The sequence below is a fragment of the Cynocephalus volans genome, chromosome 1, assembly GCF_027409185.1.
Source record: "Cynocephalus volans isolate mCynVol1 chromosome 1, mCynVol1.pri, whole genome shotgun sequence".
NCBI lineage: Eukaryota > Metazoa > Chordata > Mammalia > Dermoptera > Cynocephalidae > Cynocephalus > Cynocephalus volans.
In genome coordinates, this window is record NC_084460.1 from 27,580,790 (window position 1) to 27,600,846 (window position 20,057).

General features: G+C 41.3%; 1 protein-coding gene across 1 annotated transcript; it reads right to left on the reverse strand.

Annotated features, from left to right (window-relative positions):
* Positions 1-469: 469 nt before the first annotated feature.
* Positions 470-4,081, reverse strand: DEFB126 (defensin beta 126). The gene is given in 3 exon segments (XM_063088878.1): positions 470-553; positions 555-661; positions 4,024-4,081. Coding segments are annotated over 3 exon segments (249 nt in total).
* Positions 4,082-20,057: the final 15,976 nt, after the last annotated feature.

Genomic DNA, 20,057 nt, shown 5'->3' on the forward strand with positions numbered 1-20,057 from the left:
GTCCCTGGACCAGCAGTACTAGCATCACCTGGGAACTTGTGAGCAATGCAAATTCTCAGGCTCCACTGCAGAATCAGAAACTGGAGACAAAGCTCAGAAATCTGTATTTTAGCAGTTTCTCCAGGTGTTTCTGATGCACATTAAAGTTTGGTAATAATTACTATAGGCACATTGTGGGCCTGTGATTGTCTTCAAGGATACACAGCTTCTGTCCATCAGTCCCGAATAGGTGTATTAGACTAACTCTCATTTGTTCCTGGCCTCTATCTTACTTGCATCTCTACCCTGGAGTTGCTAGTGCAATGGAGATGTGATGCCCTTCCAAACTTTGTTGAGTGCGGGGACAGTGGGAAGGGGGCTGTGGAGACAAAACTGACACCAGAATAAACCTATTTGCTTTAATAAACCAGGTTTCCTAGGTCAGGAGTCAAAGGCTGGAATGTTCAGGAAGCAGCATCTGTCTCTGGAGTTACTGTTCCTGGAGCTTTTGTAGACTTTGTTTCACCACAGACAAAAGAACAAGAATTGTTGCCAGTTGGAACACAGCACAGTTTTAGTTTGGGGCACATCCCTGACGTAGGCTTTGTCTGCATCTGTCCAATTTTGCACTTCTTCCTGCAATTTTCAGTTTTGTTTGCACACTTTTTCACATACCAATGACCTGTGTAAAGATATTGTATGGATTGTTAAACCTGAGATATTTATCACAAAAAGATAAAAATAACAATAGTGTTTTGAGCACTGATTATTTAAGTTCTTTAGCAGTTGCATTGTTATATTTTTCCTAATAATAAAACCTGCTCTGAGGATTAAATGGGATTTTATGAATATGTACACACGTAGAATATTTTATGTATGTATGAACCTCTTATTTCAGAAATCAGGATTTTTCATGCAAACACTCACCAGGCACGCCCATTTCCCATTATTTTAAATGGAAAAATATATAGCATATTATTATACATGAACACAAACCCCCACCCAAATTTTATAAATGTAACTAAAACAAACATAAACACCTGAATAAAAGTAAAAGCTATCATTTAAATAGAAAATGCTCAAATCATTCCTGTAATCCTTCTCACCGTTGCTGAAACGCACATGGCTTTTGTTGTTCATTGGTGAGACTTAAATAATGTCTTTACATGTTTCTGTGGGCCTACAAATTATATTTAGAATATAACTCTAGACTTGTCTTAAATATTGTCTTGTTAAAAATGTATGAAGTTATGGGAAGATAAATATAAATTTTAGATTCTCATATATATATCTTTCTATATATCTATTTATGTACCTATATGATATTGAGATATAATTACATTCTACAAAATTTTGGAAATAAAAAAACAAAGACTATTCTTCTAGGAATATATCCATTAGGGAGACATTCTGCAGGGTATGCCTGTATATGTGTACATATTATATACATGTATAAAATATCTCATCACATGATCTAATACACAGAGTTCATAGAGATGTTGAAACTCTTTCTTGTCTTGCTCTGTGTTGCTTAACTCATTCCTCTAATTAATCTGCAAACAAATAAAGAGTATCTACTATATCAAGATCTCTGCAAGATATTGGGAATAAAACAATGAACAGGAAAACAAGGTCTGAGAACCTTACATTGGAAAGAGGGAGAAAGAAAATAAACAAGTAAGTGAATAAACAAAATAACTACAGATTGTGATAAGTGCAACAAATGAAATAAATAATGTGATGTAACAAAGTGAATAGATGAATCATTTTTGAGTGCTGTTACCACTATTACCCCTTATCAGCTGTTTAATCCTCTGAGGATTAAACTAGTTTACACACACACACACACACACACACACACACACACACACACACAGATTTATAAATGTATATATGGGTCTCTCACTCCTGAAATCAGAATTCTACATGGGGTCATGGAGGATATTATGCCTGAGGAAGTGACATTCAAGCCTTGACGTAAGTGTGAAAAGGATCCAGCTATGTGAAGATCTAGAGGAAGTGTTCAAAGAAGGAACAACATATGTAAAGGCCAGGAGAGGGGGAAGAACTTCATATTTCTGAGAAACAAAAAATACTTGACTTCTGTTGTTTTTATGTCTTTTTTTTTTTTTTAACTCTGTCTCCTCTTCTTACTATCTTGTATCTGCAAAGCTTCTACATAGTCGTCCTTGGCCTTAAACTTCCTCTCCACCTACTGCCTCTACGATCCCCTTCTTTTCTCACTGTCCTAAACATCTCCATGAAGATAACATTCAAATGTTTTTCTTCAGCTTTCTGAAGAAATCCCCACACAGCTGGGATGTGTATAAATGGAAACCTCAGATTGTTTCCTACCTTTCTATACTGATTGTCCTTGGTCCCAGGTGTTTTGTTGATTCTTCCTCCCAAGTGTCTTTTTTAAAGTGTTGTATTTCTTATGCCTCCAAATCTTGAGGTTGGCTCAGTTAATCTCACAGAATAATCCTGAATTGATACTGGTTTGTCTAGAAATGAACTTAAGGAGTTTTCTCAGTGTCTTTTAGCCCAGAAAGAGGACACCATGTGAGTATGTGATGCATTTCATCAATGTCCCAGAGATAGAGGGAGAAATCATGCAATCTAAACTCACAGAATTTCAAGGTTGAAATAGATATAAACCATCTTTTGAGACAACCCTTATAGCATTCTTAATTTCCTCATACACACCATCAATTTGAACAGTTCTGAAAATTCTAGAGAACATAAACTACCCTCTCTAGAGGCAAGTTGCAGAGCTATATAACTCTCTACCTATTAGGAAATCCTACTCAAAAAATTTTAATATTTCACTTTGTGCCTTATATAAAAGATAGGATTGAATTCAGTGTAAATGACAGGATCATAAAAAACAATAACAAGGTGAAGAACTTTCTACGTTAATGAAAGAACGTAAAGGAAATACCAATAGATTTAACATCATGAAAATAAAAATTTTGTTCCTCAAATAAATAAAAGATTTTGAAGCAACCAATATATTAGGAAATATTTGAAAGTAATATGAAACAGGTAACAAATACAAATACACTAATAGTAACAATTGGCACTATATTCCAGTTAACTTAAAAAATTAATATCCTTGCACCGAAGAGTGGAAGTTCCAAAATTTACCTATACAACCAGAGGATCTCACAATGATATATTAAAAAGGTTGTACAATGTTACTTTTATAACAGTCACACATTAGAAAAAATCTAAATGACACACATAAGGGACTCTCCAAGTTAATATTGGTGCAAAAATGTGACAGAATAATAATCATCTATTGCAAATTATATCTGCAAGGAAATTTTCAAAAATTTTCCTGATACAATTACAAATTTTAAAAAAAGTAGGCTATAAACTTATAAGTCAATTGGTTGCAATTTAACAAATGTAAGCAGTAATGAAATTGTGACCAATTTCTTTATTTCTAAAACACTTTCAGTGTTCTTGTCTTGGTTTTGTAAATATAAACTGTAGAGATAATAAAAAATAAGGAATGTTTACACAAATAGAGCTGAAATTTGGTAGACTTCCAATGGTTCCCCACATCTACCCAGAATATTTTTCTTTCCTTTTCCATCCTACAGTCCTGTAGGTATTTAGAAACGACCTGCCCTATTCTGTTAACCACATCCAAGAACGAAAAATTCAGAGAACTTCTCTGTAAGACCAAGAAAACTGGGGCAAGAAATATTACAGAATTGTTACCTCAGGAGGTAATGCCAAAGGCAAAGTGAAGTGAGCAGGTCTGGACTGAATTGGCCATAAGTGATAGGATAGAGCGAAGTTTGGGATGTCAGGGCCATCTCTGCCTTTGGAGGTGACTTTGTGGGATTCTCCCCCAGCTCTAATCATAGATATTGCTCTATTGTGAGAGCCCTGAGATCTCTTAGAACAGAGGTGTTCTGAACAAGTAGGACAAAGCTCAGTCACTAATCCAGTGCACACCAGTTGGTCATAGAGACTCCATGTGCAGGACCCTGTTCTAGGCCAATGTTTCTTCTTCCTCAAGATTTTGTTTACCTGAGACCAGTTCGGCCAAGAGCATAAAGACTGCAAGAGTGAACAATACAGACTTCATGGCTCCTGAAAGACAGTAGGCAGTGGGTTCTATGGAGTTCAGAACTGTGCAGAATGACCGTGAACACAGATCTTTATTGTCCTCCTTAGGTGGGGTTCTGCTCAGCCAGGAAACCAGGAGGATATAGGATACTGTGCCAACCACCATTTCAGTTATTGGCCAGCAGCTCTAATTGAAGCATGACTGTTGAAGAGTCCGGTGCCTTGGGGGAAGAAAAAAGACTTAGAAGAGAAGGTGCAAGGAGAAAGACCTAGAAGAGAATGTACAAGCCCTGCTGAAGTGTGTGGCAATTTGGAGAGAAAGAAGAAATACAGGAAGAATTTATGCTGAATCCCCAAGGCTGGGTACCCCTACCTGTTTTTTCAAAGCCTCCTGTGTTAGTTTTATTAGAGTGTTCATCTGACTGCAGTGTAACAGTTGGTTCACTTGTCTGTCTCTCCCCCTAAAATACAATGTCTTTCTGAGTACTTGCTACATATGATTCTTTCCTGTATATAAATTCTGTGTGTGTGTGTGTGTGTGTGTGTGTGTATAATTCTTTTCTGTATATTATTCTTCTCAGAGAAGGATATAAGCAATTGTTTGTTAACTGAACAAGTTAATACTTTACTGATAATGTGGGGATTTAACAAGTTGTTTTCTAGAAGAAATAAATCAGTGTTCAAAGATATGTGACAAATATTTCTTTAAATCCACATTTGAGTTCATCTATAGAGCATCATAAAATGAAGCATATTTATATGATTTAATATTGTGCTTCTGTTAGAAAGGGTGCAGCAGATTTTACCTTTCTAAACATATTTTTTACTTGGAGTAAAAAAGCAACATTTTAAAACAACATGTATAGTAATGACTAATTTATGCAAAAAAGTAATATGCTTGTGCAAGCAAATGAATTGACTAAAAGAGTGCAAGGCATATTTCATTCTAATAACAGTTTTCTTTGAATGGGATTTAGTTTGAGGTAGGCATTTCAAGAGAATTTTATTTGTGGTTTTAAATTTTTTTTGAATGGTCAGTTGGATTGTGACTGGAAGCTACAAGGTCTTAGAAGTTTTGTTCTTTGTGAGTTTTTATCTTTTCCTTTTTTATTATTGAGAAATAATTGACATTCATTGAATTGTATTATTTAAATTTGTTGAGTTTGACAAATTAATGAGTACAATTTGATGAGTTTGACAAATTATGAACTCATCACCAGAATCAACATAATGTATACATCCTTCATCCATCAAAGGTTCTTCAAGCCTCTTAGGCATCCACTCCTTCCTCGCCGCTTCTCTTCCCCCGCCTTCATGATACCCAGGCAACCACTGGTCTGCAAGTTGTCCCTATGACTTTGTTTGCATTCTCTTGAGTATCATGTAAGTACTACAGTATGCACACTTTTTGCCTGGCTTTCATCCACAGTAGTTATTTTGAGATTCATATATGGATCAGTATAGTACATTCCTTCTTATTGCTAATATTCCTTTTTATGTATATATAACAATTTGTTCATTCTCCTTTAATGAACATTTTAATTGTTTCCAGGTATTAGCTATTACAGACAAAGTTGCTATTGAGCATTTGTGTGTAAGTCTCTGTGTGAACATATGTTTTCATTTCTCTTGTGTGAGCAGTCAGGAGTGGAATGGCTGTGTCACAGGGTAGGTGCATGTTTTGCTTATCAAGCACTCGTATGCTGTGTTTTTTCTTTTGAAAATTGCCCTTTGTCTGTGTCCTAAAGAGTCTCAGCGTTGTTATCAAGCTTATAAGTGTTACATGTAAAATGTATATGTAATAACCCATTATGTGCCATAGTTCCTATAAATATTTTTTCTGGCCTGCCAAAAAAAAAAAAAAAAAATCCTATCAAATTCTTTTCCAAATAGTTGTAACGTTTTACACGACCACCAGCAATAGTTGACAGTTCGTTTTTCTCCACATCTTCACCAGCACTTGGCATGGTCAGTTTGTTTGTTTGTTTGTTTGTTTGTTTTTGTAGTTGTTTTTAGTTTTAGCCATTTTGGTGAGTATGTAGCAGTATTTCACTGTGATTTTAATATGCATTTCCCTAGTGAATAAAAATATTTTTTATTAATCATCTTTTTTCATGTAATAATTGCCATCCACATATCTTCCTTGGTGAAGTATCTGTTTAAATATTTTCTCTATATTTTGGTAAGGTTTTCATTCTCATTATTATTAGATTCTAAGTTTCCTTTACATATTCTAGATACAAGAACTTTGTTGGATATATGATTTGCAGATATTTTCTCCCAGTCTGTGTCTTATTTTTTAATTTTTATAATAGCATCTTTTAATAATTATTTTATTTTGATGAAATCCAACTAATTAATTTTTTGTTTTACAGTTTGTGCCTTTATTTCATAGTTAAGAAATCTTTGCTAAATCTAAGGTCACATCGATTTATCTATGTTTGCAAAAGAAAACTTACAGAAAGAAGTTTTATAGTTCAGCCTCTTTCATGTAAATCTATGTTCAGTTTTTGTGTTAAATTCTTAAATGGTGTACAGTAATGGTCAAGCCATCCTTTAATTTACGGCTATCCAGTTGTCCCAGCACCATTTGCTGATAATATTATCCTTTTTCTACTGGGGGTTTGGGTCTATTTGTGAACTGTCTATTCTGATGTATAAGGCTATTGAACATCAGTACCATAATTTCTTTATCACTCTAACCTTAAAATCAGTCTTTCAACCAGGTAATGTAAATTCTCTATATTTTTCTTTTACAACATGTTTATTGGATATTCTAAGTACTTTGAATTTTTCTATAAATATGAGGATCAGCTAATCAATTTCTACAAAGAAGCCTGTTGGGAATTTAGTTGGGATTGTGCTGAATCTAAAAATCAGTTTGGGGAATGTGTAGGTTAATTCTAGGTGTCAACTTAATTAGACTAAGGAATGTCGAGAAACCTGGTAGAGCTATCTTGTTAGGTGTGTCCATGAGGGTGTTTCTGGAAGATATTAGCATGACAGCCTGTGTGGACTTAGGGAAGATCCCCCCTCAATATGGGCAGGAACCATCCAAACCGCTGGGGACCTGCAGAGAACAAAAAATGGAGAAAAAAAGCTAATCGTTCTCTCTCTCCACTGGAACTGAGATATGCTCTTCTCTCCTGTGCATGGACATCAGAGATTGAGACTCTTTGCTTTTGGGTTCCAGGATTTACACCAAAGACATTATCGACTTCCCTGGTTTTGAGGCCTTCAGACTTGGACTGAGCCACGCTACCGGCATCCAGTTTGCAGACGGCCTATTGCAGGATTTCTCTTCACAATCATGTGAGCTAATTCCCCTGATAAATCCCTCTCATATATTTATAGCATATCCTATTGATTCTGTCTCTCTAGAGAACCTTGACTAATACAGAGGAGAATTGACAGTAATATCAAGTCTTTCAATCCGTGAACATGGTTTACCAATTAATTTATTTAGGTTTTCTTTAATTTCTCTCAGCTGTTTTTTTAGATTTCAATGCATAGGTTTTCACATCTTTGTCAATATTTTCTTAGGCATTTCTAATTTTTGATACTAGTAAAAATGGTATTTTTGAACTATCAATTTGCAATTGTTGATTGTATGAGTATATAGAAATAAAGCTGAGTTTTATATTTTGACTTTGTGTTCTGAAACCTTGTTAAATTCACTTATCAAGCTTTTATGTAGATCCATTAGGCATTTTTTCTGCATGGATGACCATGTCTGCAAATAATGATAGTTTTTTTTCTATCTAAACTGGATGCCTTGTATTTCTTTTCCTTGCCTTAATGTACTGACAAGTATACGTGGTACAATTTTAAATAGAGATGGTGAAATCAAACGTTTGCCTTCTTGCAAGACTTAGGGGGAGAACGTTCAGTCTTTAATATTAACTTATTAAATTTATATATATTTATCTAGTAAATAAAAATAAATTAATTAAAATATACCTAATATTAAATATAATACTAACTTTAAGTTTTCATAGTTGTCCTTTTTTAGGGTGGGAAAGTTCTCTTTTATTTCTAGTTTGCTGAGCATTTTTTATTTCTTATTTTTTACTTCTTTAGTTGGTATAATAACTGTACATATTTAGGGGGAACAGAGTCATATTTCAACATGGGTGTATAATGTATAAAATGCATATAATGAAATCAGGGTATGTAGCATATCCATCATTGTAAACATTGATAATTTCTTTGTGTTAGGAGCATTTAAACTCCTCTCTTCTAGTCATTTGAAAATGTACAATAAGTTATTGTAAATTATAGACAGCTAGAACTACTATAGAACACTAGAACTTATTTTTCCTATCTAACTGTAAGTTTGTATTTATTAACCAACCTCTTACTACCCCCTACCCCACACTTCCCAGACTCTAGTAGCTACAGTTCTACTTGCTGAGCATTTTTATCATGAATAAAAATATAGAATTTTGTCAAAGAAATTTTTTTTCTGCTTCTATTGAGATGATCATATTGTTTAGCTGTTTTAGACCATTAAAATGTTGAATTACATTGTTAGTGAGAGTTTGAACCGACTTTAAATTCCTAGAATAATCTCCAGTTGTTCAAACCAGCTTTTGATGTCTTTGATAGGTAAATATCCCAGGTGTAATTGAAAAGAATGTCTATTGTTGGGTGGGGTATTCTATACATGTAAGTTAGGTCAAGTTAGTTGACAGTGTCGTTCAGTTCTTTTATATCTTTCTTCATTCTATTTGTTTTATCAATTTGAGGATGAGTTGTACTCTCTGATGATAATTGCAGGTTTTCCCATTATTCCTTGCAGTCATATTAGTTTTTGCTTTATGTGTTTTGAAGGTTTGTTATTAAGCACTTAAGAATTTAGGCTGTATTTCCTCTTGATCAGCTGACACCTTTACCATTATGGGAATGGTCCCTTTATCCCTGCTAATATTCTTTACTCTAAAATCATTCTTATTTAATATTAGCATAACTTCTGCAGTTTTCTTTTATTTATTTATTTATATTTTTTTGTGACCGGTAAGGGGATCGCAACCCTTGCTGTGGTGTTGCCTGCACTGCGCTCAGCCAGTGAGCACACCGGCCATCCCTATATAGGATCCGAACCTGCGGCGGAGCGCCTCTGCACTCCCAGCGCCGCACTCTCCCGAGTGCGTCACAGGGTCGGCTGCAGTTTTCTTTTGATATGTGTTAGCACCGTGTATCTTTCCTGTTTCTTGCCTTATTTAATGAGTGTTTCTTGTGGGAAGCAAGTAATTGTGTCTTTCTTATGCAATCAGATAATTTTTACCTTTTAATTAGGATGTCAAAATCATTTACATTAAATGTCATTATTGATTTGTTGATTTTAAATCTAGACTTTTGGTATTTGTTTTTTATTTTTTGCAGGTGTTCTTGTGTCATTTCCCCCTCTTTTTCAAGACTTCTTTTGGATCAATGGGTATTTTAAAAAATGATTCCATCTCATTTCTTTTGTTGGCTTCTTAGTTATACCTGTTTGCTTTTTTTTGTTTGTTTATAACTGTCTAATTTTTATTATTATGAATTATTAATTTATCTGAGGTGAATAAAATTCAGTGAGTTCATTGGGATCTCATAAGATATAAAACTAGCTTTTTCAAAATTCTGGGGGAAGATTTATTTTATGTGATATCTACCTCCTATGAGCAGATGGAGTGAGCCACTCACAGTGTCTTTTGCTATTTTTTTTAAATTTTACTTCTCAATGTACATTGTGGTTGATTTTGATGTCCCTTCACCCATTCCTATCCACCCGCTCCCTTCCCTCCCACACACATCATATCTGTTCACTTGACTTAAATAGTTCAAGAAATTTTTGTGGTTATTCTGTCTTCTTCCCCACCCCTGACCCTTGATTTGTTTCTGTGTTTATTTATTTATTTATTTTTAGCTCCCACAAATAAGTGAGAACATGTGGTATTCCTCTTTCTGTGCCTGACTTGTTTCACTTAATATGATTTTCTCTAAGTCCATCCATGTTGTTGCAAATGGTAGTATTTCATTCTTTTTTATAGCAGAGTAGTATTCCATTGTGTAGATGTACCACATTTTCCTTATCCACTCATCCGATGATGGACATTTGTGCTGGTTCCAACTCTTGGCTATTGTAAATAGAGCTGCAGTGAACATTGGAGAACAGGTATCCCTTTGGCATGATGATTTCCATTCCTCTGGGTATATTCCCAACAGTGGAATAGCTGGGTCACATGGTAGTTTCTTCAGAATCTACATTTACGTTTTTTTCCACTCCCACATTTGTGCATTTTTATTTGAGTCCAATTTAGTTCATTAAAATAAACACTGGAAGTGAATACACAATTTTTGTTCAGTTTTTAACTATTCAAATAAACAGCTTTCAGATTTACTAGTCTGTCTATTCTGTCATTTTACCCTCCTGATAACTTGATTTCACTTTTTTGTGCTTAGTATATCCATTCTCCTGTGAATCTTAGGTTTGTTATTATTTTCTTATGGTGAATAAGTAGTTCTAGAATATTTTGATATTTATTATTTAATAATGACACATAAGGGTGTGGATTCACTTTAGAAAAGAAATTTGACTTTATCTCCTTTGTTTTAGCAATTTAACTATGATGGACTTTAGTATGATTTTCTCTTTCTTTTTTATTCCCAGTTGGGGTTTTGTTCTTTAATCTGTGGATTGATGTATTATACCCATTTTGCAAAACCCTCAGGCATTACACCTTCAGTGACGGCTTCTGCCCCCTTCTCTCTCCCCTCTCTGTCCCCTACTGAGTCCAATTACACATATGCAGTTGTAATGAGGCTCACCCATCTCTGTTTCTTCTGTCTTCCTCAGGAAAGGCCCATCAGGGATTTGGATGAAAATTCTAGTAGGTCACTGGTCAAGCATGAAAGACTGTGGCAAATCCACTTGTGACCTTTGGAGGTTTCAGCTTGCTGCTTTAGCACCAATGTCCTGCAGCTTTAAAATGTGGCAAAAATCTTGAGGAACTAATCAGCAGGCCCTGTCCCTCTGGGGAAACATTATCTCCCAGGCACTTTGAGATTCAGGTAGATTTTACTCTGACTTTTAGGGGTAAAATGGCTGGCTCTGCCTGGCTCCTCAATCCTCCACGTTCATCCCCAGAACACAGACAATGTCCTGTGGAAAACACCAACCATGTCGGTGCTTCTCGATTTGTGTGATCTCTCACCCCAGCACCAGTCCTGAGCGACCAACCAGTACTTCCCCGGTTTCTCTGTCCCTTGCATAGGCCAAGTGTGATCATCTCTGTCTTCCACGTGGGCCAAGTGTGATCATTATAGCTTTTTCTTGGTGGAATCAGAGTCACCGAGCCCCTAGATGTATTAAGAGAACAATACGCCCACCATACAAATTAGACCTTATACAAATATGTTAAGATCTAGGGAGGGGAATCAGAACATCCGAGACTGCAACCATGACAGTCTGAGTCAGTGGTCTGAGGGCAGGTAGGGTTTGCAGGAAAATTTAAACTGTGGGTGTCTTAGCTCACAAATGTATCCTTGATACAAAGCTCATGGAGAAGTCTGTGGAAGACTGCACCTCTGAGAAAATGGAAATCAAGCGCTTGGTGTTTGTTTTCATGATACTCTTGATTGGCAGGGCCAAGAATCCAGAAAATAAGCTGAAGGCTTCTATCTACAAAGCCCACATGCATCTGTCTGTTTTCATTTATTGGGACCTTAAAAACAGTAATGACTTCTTCATTTCTCCCTTCTAAATCTCATGCAAGTGATGCTATTTTTAAGTTCTAATATGGAAGCAGAAAGGGAAGGGATTCTGGCAAATGCAGTTTCTAACATTATCCACATTGACATAACCCAATCCAGAAGGACTATCTCCAACTCTAGATTTCATTGTTGTATCACAGGTGTCTCTTAAGTCAAAGCCAATTGTCCAATTCATACTTGCAAGCAAGGACAAACAGCAAAGGGCCAATGTTGAAAATAACAATTCACTTGAGACTGTACTCTTTGAAGAATGTTGCATAATTATAAATTTCTACCAATTATTTGTTAGGAAAATGGAATAAGGCTCCTTTGACCAAAACAAGAGAACTCTGATCCACAGTCTGCAGCAACCAGCCCAGAAAACCAACCCATTACTGAAAACCAACCAGTCCATGAAGCCAGCCTATTTTGTATAAGTCAGACTCACAGGTAGTCAGATTGCTATCTCTAGAAAACAATCCAGGAAGCCAAACAATAACCTCTGTAACAACTGGCCCCAAACAACCAGGACCTGTTTAGTAATTGATTTTTTTTTTGGTCTCCACTTACAACTTAGGATGAACCAAAGAAAGCAAAATATGCCCTCCCTGACCCATCACAGGATTCCCAGCTTTCCCATGCCAGCAGCATCCAATCAGGGCACACCTGAAGCTTTCCCTTTCTTCCAGCATAAAACTTTTCCACTCCTTTGCCTGCCTTTGAATCTGTGGCAACACACGAGTGATGGTGGCTGACTCCCTTGCTGTAGCCACCTCTGAATAAACAAACAGCCTCTGCCTGTTCTCATCTGACTGGTCTTTGTTTATTTCCATAGAACATGGCAAGTTGATGACATTTGGTGGGTGGAAAGAATGATTTGTATTTACATCAATATAAAAGCCAAGAGAGGTCAGAGTGCATGGATATAGTTGTGGCTCGGGGATGGGGGAAGGGCCAAGTAGAGGGGATGACCACCCTTGTGTGCTGGGGCACAATACAGTCCTCTGGTGTTATCTTTATATTGGAAAATTTTACCTTGCCTTAGGTAATTGGGAATTACTGAAGAACGGGACTGATGGGAGAAAGTGGTTTTTGCTGGGCACATGGCAGGGGTGTGGAGCTGTCCATCAGGAAGCTCATATGTGCTACATATTGAGGAAACACGAGAGCAAGTGCCACTTGCCATGTGGGGTTACCCCAGATACAGGGGAGGTGGCTATTTGGAAGAGGTTTTAATTTTCCAGTATTTTCCATGTCTGGGCCTGATGTTAACTGGATAAATGTTTGGCATGGGATACATGGAAGCAGGCCGATGACAAATCCAACAGTTAGAAATAGTCAGTGCATGAGAGGCTGGCTCAGTTAAATGTATGTCTATGTTGGATGTCTGTGTAAATACTCACGGGGCTGGGCAATGGGTTTGGCTTTCCTTTGCTGTGGGGGGCCGGAGGGGTGGGCACTATTAGGGTTAGAGAGACCGAGGTGGGGGTGTGGATGCTGAATAATGAGGAAGGGGTAAGAGAAGAGAAGGCATGGGAACAAGTAGCTTGAGCATTAGCAGAACTCTGCTGATGACCTTGAAGAGCACACAGCATGGATACTTCAGTAAGGTCACACTTTCGGCAGGAGAGGTGGGTGGCATTAGTGGGAATCTGAATCTTGGAGGTATCGTGAAGGCATTGGATTTAGTCTCCTGGGGTGTTTCCATGGTATAAGATAGAATGACAATCACAGGGGGCAGAACTCACAGTTTTCCAGATGTTAACAAAGCAATGTTGGGTTGCAGGGCAAGCAAACTACAATGTCTGGAAAGTCACTCCGCTCTGGTGGGTCCTGCATTTTAAAACAGGCTTTTGCAATGGGATTAGTTACTGGAAAAAACTGAGGATGTCTGGTGTAGGTGGGACTCCTATTAAAAGGCTGGGGCAGGAGCCGGCCCGTGGCGCACTCGGGAGAGTGCGGCACTTGGGGGCGCAGCGGCACTCCCGCCGCGGGTTCGGATCCTATATAGGGATGGCCGGTGCGCTCACTGGCTGAGCGCGGTGTGGGCGACCCCAAGCCAAGGGTTGCGATCCCCTTACCGGTCACAAAAAGACAAAAAATAAATTTAAAAATAAATAAATAAATAAATAAAAGGCTGGGGCAAAGGCACCTGAATCTGGGAGGTCTTGAGCCTGAGTGATGTGATGTTAGGTGAGGCGCCACCAGCAGCAAGCTCTTGAGCTGAGACCATGTCACGTGGGGTGATATGGGAGTAAGACAGTCTTTCCAGGTGAACACCCACTTGGATTGATGTGGTCATGTTTTTGTACCTTTGTGGTATTATAATGAGGCTGAGCCACTCCTGGAATTTGAAGGCAACGTTGGGCTGGGGAGCTTGACTTGCAAATAACCTTTTACATGGAGGGGCTTTGTGGGCACACTTCTGGCAAAGGTGATGGCCACGTCTATGATACTACCGAAATTAGACTAAAGTGCCAGAATCTGACTGGTGCAATGAAAGCCCCAGTTAAGGGTTGGGGAATCTAAAAGCTCCCAACATCCCAGGGTTTTGACCAGAAGAGTGATGAGACAGTTGTGGTGCAAGTAGGTTTTGAATCACATGGTGTCACGGTCAAGGGTTTGGATCCCCATTGACCGGCCAGCCACCAAAAACCAAAAACCAAAAGCCAGAAAACCACCTAAATTAATTAATTAATTAAATAAATCATATGGTTGGATTCTAGTGCATGTTGTTAAGAGTGTGAGGTTGTTTGACAATTAAAATACCCACTGCTGAGGTTGGAGCTTCAGCAGTAGTCTCTAGGCAGGCCCTCCAATTTAGCCAATTATTGTAGACCCTCAGCTTCAGTTGGGGTTTAGTTGGTGAGGGGCAAGTCGCCAGGGGCTCGGGCTGTAGGGCTTGCTTAGCTAAACTTGATTGCAGGAGGTCTTCAGTGTTTGCATATTCGGTTGAAACAATGGCTTACTTGGAGAGTCTGGCCTCCAGACAGCAAACCCATGAAGGTACCCAGACCAATTGATGAGGTCATACCGCAGTAATCCGATGTGATTGGGATCCTTTCAAAAGCGCTGTCTTGACCCAGTTTTGAGGTCATGGCTAAAAACTCCAATTCCCTTTCCAGGGCACTTTGCTAAGCCCCCACCCTAACCAATTCCCTTATCAATGCTGTCAATGTGCAAACATCATCGTGAAGCCAGACTCTTCATTGCAAGTGGGGACCTCACTTTTAACTGTCTTTGTTCTTAAACAAAGGGCACAGATCCATAGGTAGCCTCGGGGTTCCAGGTTGACCCTTGACCCTGGAGGACACCATGCCCTCCTGTCCCAGCCTGGACTGACATGGGTCCCTCTTGCTCTGGAGAAGGAGGTCGCTCCATAGGGAAAATGAGTCTGGAATCCCCATGCACACTTGTGCGAAAAGGTGGAGCAGTGGGGCCAAGAACTTGCACTTCCGCCCTGCTGGGACTTGTGCCCTCTGCCCAACCTGTCACTCAAGTCCCAGACTGCAGGGTCTGGAAGACCGTCCAATCAGGGAAGCTTGGGGTGGGACCAGAGAAAACTGTTCAATTAGGAGGGGTGGGGTGGGGCCCGCAGAACTGTCCAATCAGGGACTCCAGGGGCAGGGCGATGTTCCTGTTTCTGGTCTCACCTGCCCCAGTGGGCTTCTGTCTTAGAGTTTGCAGAAAGGTATCTTACACTTCTGTAAACATTAGTGTATAGAGGATTCATGTGTAGGTAAGTGTCTTCAAATTAAAAAACAAATGCTCCTTTGATTTATAATCTATTACAAAATAACATACTGTTAATATAATTTATTATGAATTAACAATGAACATCCTGTTAATCCCGAGACTTAGGAGTCGGTGCTAAGACTTGATGCTAGCATGTCTTCTCCACTAGAGTCTGCTTGATTTGGGCTCCTTGGTACCAATTTTATAAGTTTCTTGAACATCTGGTCAACGTTTCCTTATGTAAAAAGAAGACACTATTAGCAGCTACAGGAGTGCAGAGTGTGAATGCCAAGCGTTCTCCTGAGTGAGAGACTGGGGGTACATTTAGAGGCAGGGCTGGGAGAGAGGAGACGCTAGCGAGCAGGAGAGGTGGCTGGTGCTGGAGAGGGGTAAAGCATCTGAGGAGGCTGGGGAGGGAGGGGACAATGGGTAGGGGAAGAGTTGACCTTGGGCAAACCAGGACACCACTTCTTTGAAGATTGTGGAGCAGGAGGAATGGGAAGGGAGGGATTGAGAAGTGACCTGGAAGTTCTCGGCGGAACAGGTCTGCTGGGAGAAGCGCCTGAAGAGGGCTGGAGTGGGGGTGTCGGCTGCTGTTGGGATGGAGAAAAGGGCTGGGGACAGCAGTGACTTCCACAGGAGAGGGCTGGGGGCACCGACATACTCACAGGGGATCAGAAAGCCCCGGGGCAGCTTCAGTTAAAGTCCTGGCTCAGTCCTGGAGAGGCGTCTGAGGGGAAAGCGTCTGGGTTTGATGGGACCCACAGCCCTTGTTCTTCTGTGGAACAACTCTCTGGGCAAGTAAATGACGGTGGGTCCCTCTGTGGGACAGTTAGGGAATGGTGCTCTCCCCGGGTGGGCATAGCCTCCTGCGGAGATGCACACTGGTGCCCTGAGAAGACCCCTGCCAGGTGCCGTTGTGCAGTGAACATACTGCACGACTGTGCATGATTTCCTTGTGCTCCACTGTACCTAGTGTTCTAACTACGATCCACTGGATTCCCAGGGCAAAGGATTTCTGCTGGTCACATACATACCTCCAATGGAAAACCACAGGGTCAGTGCCCACGGAAGTGTGGCTGTGTGCCACGTCATACTGCCACTCCAGCAGCTGAGTCCTGGCCAAGCCCCAGGTCACATCCCCACCTCCCCAGGTGGCAAGCACCTCATCAGAGGTCAGAGCCAGCTCTTTCCTGCCACAGCGACAGACAGGCCCACTTTGCAGGGGCACCCTGAGTGGCAGGGCGAGAGGTCCAGGACGCTGTTGGAGCCGCACACGGGGCTGCGGTGCTCGGGCTGGCAGACACAGGCTCGGGCAGGAGGCTGCAGGCGGAGCCGAGGGCGCTGGGAGGGGGCCGGAGCCAGGCGGGCGCCGCCGGCGCGGGGACGGCCTCGGGGCTCGTGCCCACCCGCCTGCCCTTCGGGTCTACGCGTTTGCCCAGAGCGCGGCCTGCGCCGCCTTCTGAAGGCAGGGCCGTATGTGCGCGCCCGCCTCGAGGACCCACCTCGCGGGCCATGCCCGCCCTCGTCTGTCTGCTCGGTCTGTTCGCTTGCCGGGCGGGTGGTGCCTTCCGGAGGCTCAAAATGCGCAAACCGCCGGAGGGCTGGAAAGACGCCGGCCCGGCCCCGCCCTCCGCGCCTTCCCATTGGCCGAAGCCGCGCCTCCCGCCCAATCGCAGGGCTTAGCCCCAGAATTCGAATCTCCGTTTTCGTTTAAACCTGGCCGCCACGGCGGTTGGCAACGCGGGACGACGGGCGGCCTCTGCACGCCGGGCCTCGGGGGGACGCAACCCTCTGTGAAATTCAAGTTCATCTAATTGTCCTTTCCACAACTCTGTTATGCCTTCAAAAATAGGATTTTTCTGCTTTATCTGGCTTTTTCCTGGTCATTGTGTTGAGCATTGGGCTGTTGCAACATCTATATCCTAAGGAGAAGCTGAAGTCAGGGCACATTTGTTTTTGTTTCTGTTTTTGTTTTTTAAAGATGACCGGTAAGTGGGTTTTAACCCTTGACTTGGTGTTGTCAGCACCACACTCTCCCAAGTGAGCCACGGGCCGGCCCCCACATTTGTTTTTTAACAGCTTTTATTGAGATATAATGTACATGCCATACAACTCACCCATTTAAAGTGTGTGATTTGATGGATTTTAGTACACTCAGAGTTCTACAATCATCACAGCAATTGTGGAACTCTTTCATTACTCCAAAACTAAATCCCTTAGCCATCATCCCCAATTATTCCATCCCCTCCAACCCTAGGCAACCATTAATCTGCTTCAGTTTCCTACAAACCTCTTCTTTTTGGACATTTAATAAAAAGGCGATCATACATTATGAGGTCCTTTGTGACTGGCCTCTTTCAGTTAGCATAATGTTTTCAAGGTTCATGTGAAGTTGTAGCATGTGTCAAAACTCCAATGCTTTTTATGACTGAATAATGTTTATTTACAGGTATATCCCACATTTTGTTTATTCACTCATCACTTCATGGACACTTGGCTAGTTCTACCTTTGGACTATTTTGAATAATGCTGCTATGACCATTTGTATTCAAGGTTTTGTGTGGATGCATAGTTTTATTTCTCTTGGCATATACCTAGAAGTGGAGTTGATGGATCATATAGTAACTCTACACTGAATCATTTGAGGAACTTTCAGGCTGTTTCCAAAGTGGCTGTACCATTGTGCAGTTTTCCCAGCCATGTGTGAGGATTTTAATTTCTCCATATCCTTACAACACCGTTTTTATGCATCTTTGTGACTATAGCCATGGTAGTGGGTGTGAAGCGATATCTCATTGTGGGTTTGATTTGCACTTCTCTGGTGTCTACTGATGTCAAGCATCTTTTCATGTGCTTATTGACCATTTGTATATTTTCTTTAGAAAACTGTGTATTCAGACTTTTTACCAAAAAATGGGATATTTATCTTTTTATTATCAAATTCTAGTCATTTTTTAATGTATTCTGGATAAAAGCTCCTTCTAAGATATAAGATTTGTAAAATTTTTCTCCAATTCTGTGGTTTTCTTTTCACTTTCTTTCATGTTTCTTTTCACTTTCACTACTGCATTCTTTGAACCACACAACTTTTAAATTTTGATGATGTTCAGTTTATCCATTTTTTCTTTCATTGCTTGTGCTTTTGATGTCAAGCCTAGAAAACCATTGCCTCACCTGAGATCATGAAGATTTACACTTATGTATTCTTCTGAGAGATTTATAGTTTTACCCCGCCCCCCAGTTTGGTCTTGAGGAGCCCAAGGGGAAAGGCTGATGGGACCCAGAACCCATGCTGGGTGGAAGGGGGTGCTGTGGAGTGTGAGAGGAGGAGGATGTGGCAAGCAGGAGTGACCTGGATGGGACTCAGCTGGGAGGGGACAGCTACACTCCTAGAATCAGTGAAGGGACCATCAAGGAAGGGGGTGAGTGGAGAAGCATCTGGAGGACTGGATGGGGGTCTTTGGAGGTGGTTTCTGGGATGAGAAAGTCTGGGGCAGAGCTGTGAGGAGTCTGGAAAGGGACTGTGAAGTGACACACTTTCCCCTACTGTCCATTCCTTGCCCACCCCCTGAGCCCTGGGGTCTGAGGCTCCAGGTCAGGGGGTGAACTGGCACAGGAGTGTCAAGGACAGGGGCTGGAGAACGGCCTCTCTGCTCTGCCAGGTGCCTCAAATTCTGCGAGGACCACCATGAAAGGTCACACAGGAACTGCATGGGCACCGAGTGAGAGCCCCGCCCTTTTCCCCAAGGGGGCCCCCTCCCTGGGGTGGGCGGGGCCAGCTTTCATTGTGATTCCACCCTTCCCTGTGTTCTGGCCACGCCTGCATTCCTTCCATCTTTCTCATCCACCAATGGGTTGCAAGCATTGAGGCCACGCCCACTTCACTGTTGCCTAGCACTGCCTGCTCCCACCAACTCTGGCTTAGTTGCAAGGCTGCATTCTTGGCTGAAGGGAGTGATTCCCCAGTGCTTGGGTGGTGGTGATGCGGCCCCCCTTGCCTTTTCCCTGTCCCAAGATGTCAGAGGAAATGAGACAGAAGAAACTGGCTGCGGCCAAGAAGAAGGTATAACATGCTGGGTCGCAGCCCCTGAGCTTGTCGGAGGCCCCTCCTATGGTGGGACAGGGGCAGGACTCTGTCACTTCTGAGGTACGCAGGGCTTGCCCCTCTGCACTTCTTGGCTCCCCCCACCAAAGTCTTCTCAGCCATCCCACCCCCCTCAGCAGCCCAGCCCCTGCCCTTGCCAGCTGTCCCCAGGTGACTTTGGCTAGTAAGGTTATTTCCAGGGCTTCCCACCTGAGCTCAGCCTTGGCTTCCTGCTGCCCAAAACCAGACCTTCCTGGGCTTCCTGGGTCCCCTGGGTTCCCGTCTCCAAGGATCTTGGTCCTGGCTCTGTGTTCCCCTTCCCCACAGTGTTGCAGTGACTCTGGCATTGGTAGGAAGGAGTGGAATGTAGTCACCTCACAATCCCATTCCAAACTGTCCCAATCCCCCTGGGAAGTGTCACAATTCCTCAGGAACTGTC